At 41.7% G+C, this 11,285-nt stretch overlaps 1 protein-coding gene across 2 annotated transcripts in view; it reads right to left on the bottom strand.

The window, feature by feature from the left end:
* Positions 1-544: 544 nt before the first annotated feature.
* The window catches only part of hells (helicase, lymphoid specific), a 71,135-nt gene continuing 60,394 nt past the window's right edge, over positions 545-11,285 (bottom strand). Inside the window, exons 18-23 of one of the 2 annotated variants that reach the window (XM_077613669.1) lie at positions 9,818-9,937; positions 9,609-9,725; positions 9,254-9,413; positions 7,204-7,304; positions 7,053-7,125; positions 545-1,117 (exon numbers count right to left, since the gene is read on the bottom strand). In XM_077613669.1, the coding sequence (XP_077469795.1) occupies positions 1,050-1,117; positions 7,053-7,125; positions 7,204-7,304; positions 9,254-9,413; positions 9,609-9,725; positions 9,818-9,937 (639 nt within the window). In that variant the 3' untranslated portion in view covers positions 545-1,049. Of the gene's footprint in view, positions 1,118-2,375; positions 2,474-7,052; positions 7,126-7,203; positions 7,305-9,253; positions 9,414-9,608; positions 9,726-9,817; positions 9,938-11,285 lie in introns of those variants that run through there. The other variant, XM_077613670.1, reaches the window with a different exon arrangement.

The raw sequence follows: 11,285 nt of genomic DNA, 5'->3' as shown, positions 1-11,285 counted from the left end.
TAAAGACTCCATCGGGGTGGTCAAGCTGCTGTTTGTTTAGTCGCTAGCAGGAGGCTAAGTGCCGTGCTAACTTTAGCATCCGGTGGGATGTAAACAGCCATCGTTTTTGCTACCGAAACTCGTTTTGTGTTTTTGCTGCTTTTCTGTCTTAATGATTTGGTGATTCTTAATGATCCCATTGACTTTGATTTGCTTTGTACTTTGTTTTTTGCTTTTACTTTGTTGTTCTGCGGCCTTTGACTGTACTGTCTAACTTATAACTATGCCTTTTCTTGCTACTGTCACAATGAAATGTCCCGAATACGGGATGAATAAAGTTATCCAATCCAATCACAATCATTAGCTCTCTAGGTAGATAGAAGGGCCTGCACCGTACTGTCAAGAGCTCTAAATCCGGGGAGCAGTGAGTGTTAATGATCCTACTGTTGCAGCACCATTTGTTGTGTATGTACACGCAAATCCAATTATCTTGCTTTAATTTATTTTGCACTCATTTGTTGATTCGATACAAAACAACATTTCATAGCAACACTGGACTGACACATTAAGAAAATCATCTTTTAATAGCTCATATTAACCTGAATCATTGATTGTGTAATGGAGGAATTGATGCCTATTGACTCATAAATGGACAAAATGATTATTCCCTGGCAAAGTAAGATATGGGATTTGGATGGAAAGTAAAAACAGGGGATGGAATCTATATAGTTTCACACAGTTGAAAATTTTCTTGCATCTCTTTTACAGGCAATTAGTGTCTCAAAGTGTCAAAGCAGCACAGATTTTTTTCGCTTTCAGACCATAGTGATGCATGTGGAATTAAGGAAACAAGTAATGATGGAGTAGAGAACAGAGGCAATGATCTAAAGACAATCTGGACAATCAAATCAGTTACAGCCCCTGTAAAGTCAAACAATAACAAAAGAGGTGAGCTCAATTAAACAACAGAAATATTCACGTATAACAGTCCCAAATCACTGCGGCAATGATTTAGATTCCATTTGGCTGAATGTTTTGAAGGTAAATATGTGAGGTCTTTTCAAGTCATCTCATTCTGCAGTCTCGATCACCCTGAAGACACCAACATTCTCTGTCCTTGTTCTTCCATTTTCTTTATCTGAAATTGCAGAAGTTTTATCAGCATCAGATTTGACACACAACATATTTAATTTTTCTTCAGTATGTTGAAGTAAATATCTGGACATTTTACAGACATTTCATTCATGCAATGCAGTGCAATTTATAATTTAAGAAATGTAAACATTGGATTGGATTGGATAACTTTATTCATCCCGTATTCGGGAAATTTCATTGTGACAGTAGCAAGAAAAGGCATAGTTATAAGTTAGACAGTACAATCGCAAAGGCCGCACAACCACAAAGCAAAAGCAAAAAGTACAAAGCAAATCAAAGTAAATGGAAACTGGAAACAAAAACTGGAACCACACACATGAAGTCTTCCACAAGATGGGGAACTTCTGCAGACTGTGACCGAGGTAGAGAATATGCAGAGTCACTTTTCCAAGCTTATCCGCACAGTTCCTCAGTAGTCTGGAGCTGAAGACAACAGTAGCAGAGTAGGGCACCTCGACTCCGTTGCTAGTAAGCGCCGACAGCTCTTCCATCTTATCCCACAATGGAATGGTTGGTCAGAAGCGTTGCCTCTTCTCCCGGCACTTTTGTCCAGCTCCGAATCCCGGGCGGCACCGAGGTGTGGCTCCTTCTGCTGCGTATTGTAACAGCTAGTCCCATGTGTGTGACATCGTAGGCATGGCTGAACATACCTCAGATAATCAACTAAAAATGGTTCCCAGAGATCAATTCTACAGTTTGATAAAAATTTCATGTTAGAATGTGTCTAGTTTTGATATTTCTCAAAATGTTCCCCTTAGTTATTGTTCATCCATGCCGCCACATTAGGAATAAATATGACACCAAGTGATTGACAGGACTTCATGGTTACTGTTAGGGTTGTTAGTCTTACATTATTATATATTTGCTTGCAACGAAGTAAATGCTTTGCTCCTTAATTAGACTAAACAAAAGGGAAGCCGAATCCACTTGGACTGCTGGAATGTGGAGAAGATCCTTCGGCTGCACATGACCTTCATTTGTTTTGACTATTTGAAGTCTCACTTCTGTTTCCCACCCCTCCCTTGAGAGTTGAGACGTCCATTGTAACTAGGGTCCTTGAAGTTAATAAATAAGGAAAAGAAGCGTGTGACGCCAGAACGAACCGGGGACTAGACCTGAACGGTTTGATTTCTCCTTGCAAGAAAAAATCCAGAAGATTGTCTTTCCTCTTTATTTGTAAGTGCATTTGGGAATGCCTATTGATGAACCTATCATATTGGTCCTTCGAGCCTGGGAGCCTGAGTCGACATCTGGGAAAGACCGTGGCCACATCATCTAAGACCCTTTGCGTGCTGGAGTTCAGCTGAGCGCCTGGGTTCCGGACGGTTGAAGACTTATCCTAAAAGAGTTGAAGACATCTCTGGTTAGTCCACATGAATGTATGCATTCGTGAGGGGTTTCCGAATGTGGGTGAATCATTCATGTGATAGTCCATTTGTGAGGGAAAGCCAAATGGATAAGATTGCGTCCGGGGGACTGCGAAAGTAAAACCCTGTAAATACTAGTCACTAATAGGTGAAGAGACAGACTATAGGTCTATAAAACAGTAAGGGCATCGATTGTCCTGTACCTAAGCCGGTCGGTACTTAAACTCCAGGAATATACTTGTGTTGCATGTGTAATGATAACCTAAGGAAAACAAACAAAGGAGGGAGAAGATAATAATAACGGGGAAATTACTACCTAATTGCACACGTAACTTCAAAATGGGGAGATCGAATAGCAAGGCGGCTAGTGAAGACGATCCGAAACAGCGTCTGGTGTGTAAAGATTGGAAATTTGTCAAAAATAAAAGCGCTTCAAGGGTTAAAAATCTAAACTTATGGATAAACAAATATGGGTTTGTTGGCCAGCTTAATATACATAAAATAGTAGACCTGCAGGACAAAATTTGCACTAAACAAAGGGGTGATCTATATAAAATGGAGAAGGATGGATATGGTGATACCAATTATTTGTTTTTGACAGCAAAAAAAAGGTCCGATCGAAATGCAAAGAAAGTTGAGCGGAGTGGGAATGGGCATGTTGATAAGAGCGGTGGGTAAAAAAGGGGGCCCGAAAAGGGAAATGGTCGAGGGGAAATTATCGGCAAATACAGCAGAGACACAGTTGTATCCGTTGTTGCCCCCTCCGACATATGCACCTGACCGTCTAACCAGGTCAGGGGAGCCTGTAGGAGAATGGTCAAAAGCATGGGGAAAAACACTATCCCCCCAGCCTAGTGCGCCAGAATCAAGTGACATTTTTGCTGAACATTATCCCATGATCGAGGTTGCCAACCCTAATGTGGATGTTGAGCAGCCCCCTATTATCTTGGTTCATAGAACTTGGACACAGGACGAAGTGGAAAAAGGCGGTAGATGGCGTCACGTCACATAGAGTTGATGTGGCGGAATTTGTCCTACAAATGGAAGACATCAGACGATCTTATCACCTAAACGGGGTGGAAACACAGCAAGTGTGGATGGCCGCGTTAAAGGGTGATTGGGACACTATTAGGGGGGATTGGAATCCAAAAACTGATCTTGGCCCATTAGATCATGACAGCTGTGAACTGAGCTAAAGAGTGCGTGACATGATTGAACGGGCCACGGAGAAATTTAAGACAAGAGCAAATTATACCGCTATTGGCCGAGCTAAGCAAAAAGATGGTGAACCTTTTGAGGACTATAGAATCAGGATGTCAGCGTGTTTTAAGGCCAACAGTGGCATCACTGAAGATCACACTGTGGGTGGTCTTTATCAGGAGCAGCTGAAAAATGTCCTCCACGTTCATTCAAATTATTTACTTAGGCAACGGATTGAGAAACATTAGGTGGATAAACCTATGGGTACGCTTGACCAATACATAAATCAAGCGTTGCATGCTGAAAGGGTTCTGCTACAGAAAGGAAAAAAGAATAGGGGGGCCTCCTCAACTGAAGGAGAATTGTTTTTACCAAGATAGGTGGTGGGGGCATAGAAATGTTACCCAAAAGAATGGGAGAAAAGAAATGAGGAGGTTAAACAGAAATTGAGTTGTCAAAAATGCTGCCTGCTGGGTATGTGGAGAATTGGGTCATATATCACGTGATTGCCCAAACAAGGCCTCTGAAAACGAGGCCCAATCGGGATGACTAGCCGGCATGCCTCCTCAAGAGGAATTGCCCCGTTTTCTTGAATGGTCAACCCCACACATTGTATTATACAAGGCACACGATCAGAGGAGGGAAGTGCTACGTACGTGACTTTGTACATGCGGCCTGTGGGGCGACCGATTGGACAGAGTTAGAAACAGGGCTTATTTATATGCAGTCATTCAGCGTGCACCTTGTGTGCCCGATCCACACGCACTACTAAATAATTTGGATCCCTTCTGTGAAGACATTACATCAATTGGTTCTTGGGGTTGCTGAAGCAAACTTATATGTGAAAAAAATGGTTTTTGGTATCGGATAAAGTTGTGTTTGCATCATATTTTGAGATTATGGGGTCTTGGCAAAAATTGTGATGTGGTTGGATACACCGGATGAGGTTGCCAGTTGCTAATGAACTGAACTTTTTTTTTAAAGCCAATTACAGGTTTAATGATTGATCATTAAGAGATACACCAGGGCAAGAGAGACACTAAGGCTCTTTTCCCAAGGTCAGAAGTGGTACATGAGAGTTGATCTATACAGGCAGCTCCGATTCCCCACGAAGATCATCACCACATCACTCCTCCCAGACATTGTGGTATGGTCCTCCAAGGCAAGAGCCGTGCACCTCATAGAACTAACAGTCCCATCAGAGGAGGGGCTTGAGGCCGCCTTCGAGCGCAAGAAGGCCAAATACTTGGAGATGGTAGCTGATTGCCAGGAAATTGGCTGGAAGTGCACTATCTACCCAGTCGAGGTTGGCTCCCGAGGCTACGTCGGGCTGTTGACAACACGCCTCCTGAGGGACGCAGGGGTGTCTGGAGGCAGCCTGAGGAAGGCTTGGGAGAAAGGACAGGAGGTGGGGAAACAACAGCTAACCCCAACAACGGCTGCAGGAGACAACAGTTATCAGCTGCAGGGGGTGACAGGGAGACGTCTCTGTCACTGCTCCGTCACCATATGTTCCAGGATTAAAGGAGCGAAACATCAATGAACGGTGGTTCCTGGCTGATGACCCTGCAGCTGACCCGTGGGCACTGGAGGACACCTACCTGTACATCAACTGGTTCTTCACCTCACATTGCATGGTCCACCCTGCTCTCACACACTTATTGCCCACCCTACTCTTCCCATTTAGTTACAACATGGTATCCACAGGTTTAATACTGTATTTATAACAAGATAGCTCTGCTACATTCATATGTAGCTCATGTTTAACTATGTATTTTTCTATGTATTTGGTCTTCTCTTTTCTCTGTGCCCCCCAAAACTCCTTCAGGTTGATTCACTGCCTTCGCCTAATAAATACAAACATATGAACAACCACAATGGAAGTACAGTGGTACCTCAACATACGATCTTAATCCGTTCCGGGACTGAGATCGTATGACGAGATTCTCGTAACTCGAGCGGACGTTTCCCATTGAAATGAATGGGAAACAAATTAATTCGTTCCAACGCACTGAAAGAACCAATAACAGGATATTGGATTGGAAAAAATGTTTTATTTCTTCTAATTCGCCATCTATTAACAAAGTAATACATAACTAGTGGTTTAATAGTAATAAAATGTGTTTAATCTAACTAAAATTGGGCAGATTTCGCCGACGGGAGACAGAGACGTTTGGGGGCGTGGGGTTCGTTTTTTTCCATGACAACGCACTCGTAAACGGAACAAACGAATTTAAATTAACTTGGATTAATATATACAGACACTCAAACATACGTTTAATGTAACTTTACACAAAACTGAATTCTAATTTTGTTGTAATCTTTTGTTACCTTCGTTTTCCGGGTTGGCGGTTTGCCACGCCTCCACCCTCACGTTCGCTATCGATGGGCTGTTTGCTGTTGTACTACGTATTCCCTTCAAAATATTCCGGAAATGATTCACACAAATGTCCTCACAATAGGATAACCCACGACCACTTGCCAACGAGAAATAGTCTTGTAGTACATTTTAGCGATCGCTCCGCTGCTCATAAAGACCGGCTCGCAACTCCCTCGTTGAAATGGCTCTGAATGCAGCCGCTTTGAACGGCGCCTATGAGAGAGAGTGCGACCAGAAATATTACAAAGAGGGAATTGCGAGCCAGTGCCGCTGATGTTCTTATGAGCAGCGAACGAGAAGTAATATAATACTCCTCGTATTAGATAATAAAAATAACAGGAAATGCAACAGCTCAGCTTACCCACGTATTGATTGTGGGTAATGAAGTTTCATTCTGAGAAAGAGTGCCATTGCCTATCGGCGTTGTGTGCACGAGTATACTTCATTACCCAGAAAGCCCTCTTTTTGCCCGCGCATGCGCGTTGTGCGTTTCCTGGTCGGAACTCGTCTGAATTAATCGTTCAGTGCTCGTAGATATTGTTATAAATGAAAGATATGCAAAAAAGGCTTGGTCGCATCACGAAATTTTGATCGCATGACGGGCGAATTATTCGATCGAAATTTCCGTCGTAAGACGAGAATATTGTGTGACGAACGGTCGTATGACGAGGTACCACTGTACATGAAATTCCCAAGTGGCATATTAAAACTGGTCAGCCTATGAAGACGCTCGTATTCCAATTGCCCATGTATGAGTAGTGGAATGGGATAGATTTCTAATATTAAATGTAAAACAATAAATAAAATATGACACAATTAAAGTCATGTGTATTTGAGAGGATTTCTCACAACAGCTTGATTAAGCGAGTTTTGACTGTCTCCTGCTTATCAGAAAAATTATATGAAGACATGCATTTTACGATAAAATCCCTGATAGTAATCTCTCCAATTCTTGAAAACCTGTTACCCACCTAGCAAGGCACTTCGGTCCAATAAAAACTCCAAGTCTGTATCACTGATCACCTTCCCGCCAGATGCTTTCACCTCCCTAAAAGGACAAAAGTAACAACCATCATGACAATAATTGTCAAAGTATAAAATTGTTAAAGTATAGGACAACACTTGCTTCTCAGTGCTTCTAGCCTGGAGTAGTTCCATCAGCTCATCCAGATCAAGGCAGCTTTTAGCTTGCTTCAACTCTGCTCTGCTACCTTTGAACTTATCTGCATTAAAAAAAAAAGTTTCATTCGCCACCATTTTTGATTCGACTGCTTGTCAAATTTTAATTTGTCTCAAATTGTTATCTTGAGAAAATGCAGTCCAAAGCAGGCTGTAGTGACAGCTGTGTTATTAACCTCTGTGTGGTGGCAAACTACCATCTGCATTCGAACAAGTACCCCAAAAGATAAAGATTTGCAAATAGTAAAGCATCTTCAGGACATAAAGCTGAAGCCATAAGTTTTAATACAATGTGCAAAATAGAATTTCAATTTTTCTCTCTCAGTCTTAAGTCAATTCAGACTAGAGGTGAGATCTAAAGCCCGAGCCCGATCCAACCCGAATTTTGGGTCGGGCTCGGGCTTTAGATTTTAGGCCAATTATTACTTCGGGTTCGGGTCGGGCTTCTCTCTCAATGAAAAAAAAAAAAGTGTACTAATACGATGGTCTTTCGTTCACTTTTTTTTTAAAAACAAATGTATGTTTATAAAAATGTATACTAAAACGATGTGTTTATACTAAACTAAGGAATACTGGTTCCAAAATAAATAATTTGGATAAAACAGATAAGGTGCTGTAATGCAATTGCTACGTAACTACTAAACAGGAGCCGCATAGCCAGAGCATGCGCTGCGCATGTCACGTGAACGCTGCTCTCTTAATCTTCCCCTCTGTATGTCCGCATCTATTCTGACCTCTTATCCCCAATATGGAGAAGCAAGAAGTTAAGAATAACTAAACACAGGAGAACTGAAGAGACAAACACGCACCGCGGTAAGTGAGGTGTGAAAAAGCTTCAAATTGATTGTTGAATATGCTACAGAAACTTGCGTTGGCTTCGCTGAATGTAGTCAATGTGGCGCTTTGCTTTCATACGAGAGCAAAAAGACTGACAAATCCTCACAAATAAAATATGAAATTTCAGGTTTGCTAAAGGCTCGGGCCTGCAAATCAAGTTAATTGGTTGGGGTCGGGCTGGGCTTTAATATCCGCGGGCCGGGTCGGATCGGGCTGGATTTTTTCAGCCAGAGTTTACCTCTAATTCAGACTAGGCGAGTCAGTATTGGCAAATGTTTGTTTGTTTTGTTCAATTCCATTAGAGAAAATGTGTTGTTTTCTTAGGTCAGCTACTAGTATAAGTTTCTTTGTGTAGCATTTTCTTTAAACTGGATGACTTAGGTCAAACATTTTGGTTAACCTTCCAAAACCTTCTAACAGTACTTTGCTGTCGCCCTGGCCCATTCTGCCAGGCAGAACTAGTGTAATTAAGTCAGGTTGGTCAGCCACCTTGGTTGCACACACCCTTTCGAATCTGCCCTAAAAATTTTGATGGGAATTGCCTACAGGCTAGTGTTGAGTCATTTGCGAACGATTTATTTAAGAGTTACTCCCATACCATTAGTAAGTAAATCACATGAATTTAAACATTATTTGGGAATACAATTATTTAGTGTGCCGAACTAATTTTTAAATCATCAATCATGTAAATGTAAGAGATGCTGCGCATTCTGTTTGCTGTAGACTGAAAACCAAGTTGGGTTTAATAATGAGCATTCCGAGGCACTTAGCAGGAAACAAGTCCTCATCAGGGAGGTCGGTGGGCACTTAAAATGTATTCATTCATCTTCCATACCGCACATCCTCGAAAGGGTTGTGGGGGTTGCTGGAGGCTAATCCAGCTGACTTCGGGCGAAGGGCAGACTACACCGTAGACTGGCGGTCAGCCGTAGGGCACAGAGACAAACCATAGGCAGTCACAATCATACTGCCACTAGCGGGAATCGAGCCCACACCTGGCCGCACCGGAGTTAGGCGAGTGGACCGCTACACCACAAGGCGCCTCCATTTAAGATGTATTTAAACCAATTTGGAGCTTAAGTTGTTTTACAGGAACTATTTGAGATGACAATTCCGATACAAAAATGATCGTTTTCCCAATGAAAAGTTGACTAACTCTTATGGATGACCATCTGTTCCAGCTTTCTCTTTGCCGAGGCTCTTTCCAAAATCTTTTGGTCGATGGTGTTTGCTGTGACTAGACGATACACGACCACTGGTTTGGTTTGCCCAATGCGATGACAGCGGTCTTGGGCCTGTAGGTCTGCCTGCGGGTTCTGGAAATAAGTCATGTCAAAATAGATACACAAATGCCACAGTTGTAAACAGTTCAGCTCTTTGAGGCCTAGATGTCAAACTGATATAAATTCTATTGTGAACTATATATTAGAAATGTGACTGACAAGTATATGAAGTCATCTCAATGCCCCACAATACATTTGCACAAATGCAGACTCCTCTTGTTGACCTACCCAATCACTGTCAAAAATAATGACAGTGTCAGCAGCTGTCAGGTTGATCCCAAGCCCTCCAGCTCTGGTGCTGAGTAGGAAAATGAAAACTTCTGGGTGTTTGGAAAACTTGGTCATCTGGAAGATACACAATAATGATGTCGGTTGTATTTAAATATTCTAAATCTGTTTTAAACCAGTGCATTCACTATGCTCTCATTTTGACTCACATTTTCTTCTCTGTCAAGATACGACATGCTTCCATCCAATCTACTGTAGTCGAAACCACGCAGATAGCAGTAATCTGATAAAAGGTCCAAAATGGAAGTCATCTGACTGAAGAGGAGTACCTTAAACAAAAGTCAAGTTTTTTTTTGCTTGAAGACAGGCATAAACAACAGCAAATATGAAGCACTGCAGTTCATTGAGCATAATATGTTGCTAAAAACATGATGAATTGGGGTTGTTAAACAAGATTAAACATCAGTGTCAAATGCACAGCCCACCAAAAGTTCCAAACCACGCCACGGAGATCGATACTTCCATAGCAGATTTTAGTTTATTTGTACGGTAGACAGTCTCTTGTTTTGAAGCTTTGACAGCCGACATTAAACTGATATTGTCAGAGCTCTTGAGCGAATCGAGGATGCGCAGACATTGGTGAGAAATCAACGATATCTTCCATAACTGCCTCACTCAGAATTAGATTTCTCTACTGGCTGAGTACGTTAGTAACGCACATGGAATTTGTTTCCAGTACGCAAACTCACTCTCCTATAACAACAAACAATGCACAATCACAATAGTACATTCAGAATGCAAATAAGCTGTGCAATGACAGTTGTGCAAGTAATGAGTCAACAATTGAAATGTATTTGGAGGGCACAAATTATGACAAACAGTTATGATAATGAACAACATGAAGTTGTTTTTCAGAAGATACGAACTTCGGTTGAACAACTACGCGTGCGCGCTGGTGGCCAAGCGAAAGCAGCAGCGCTCTGTGGAGAAGAACGGTCGCTGCAACGTGCAGAGACACAGTCTGGGCGGAGAGACCAGCCGCTATATCCCGGACCTCTTCACCACGCTGGTGGACCTCACGAGAATTTATTTTTACTTATTCACAGCATACAGATCGCCACAACACGCGTGCATCTCCAGAGGGGAAGTATGCTCACTTCCCATGTCTCACTTTTAACCACTTTTTATACTTCAGATAAAAACCTGCGATGTAGTGAAGCCACGAAGTGAAGGATCACAGTACATATATACATATGTATATACAGTGCCGTGAAAAAGGATTTGCCCCTTCCTGATTTCTGTGTTTTTTGCATATTATCAAACACAAAGGTTTCAGATCAAACCAATTTTAGTATGGCACAGCAGAAGTTTATTGGATCGTATTCGATGAAATATCTCATATTGAAGCTGTCTCCAAAAGGACCGACATTTGCACATTGTACAACATGCAAGTGCGACTTCAGCATGACACATGTTGGATGGAATTAATTCATGACTGTAAAATGCATAGAAAGACCAAAACACAAAGATAAACTTATTTTCATTATCCTGTACTTTTTCAATAGTTTGCAAAATCACAATATTTCAATTAATGTAAAAACATGATAATAATAATCAGTTTGATTGAAATTGCCCTACGCTTATTTTTTTTTTACATTTCATATTGGTTTTGTCCGA

The sequence above is a fragment of the Stigmatopora argus genome, chromosome 11, assembly GCF_051989625.1.
Source record: "Stigmatopora argus isolate UIUO_Sarg chromosome 11, RoL_Sarg_1.0, whole genome shotgun sequence".
Lineage (NCBI taxonomy): Eukaryota > Metazoa > Chordata > Actinopteri > Syngnathiformes > Syngnathidae > Stigmatopora > Stigmatopora argus.
Note: the sequence above shows the minus strand (reverse complement) of the source record. Positions and strands in the feature narration are given on the sequence as shown.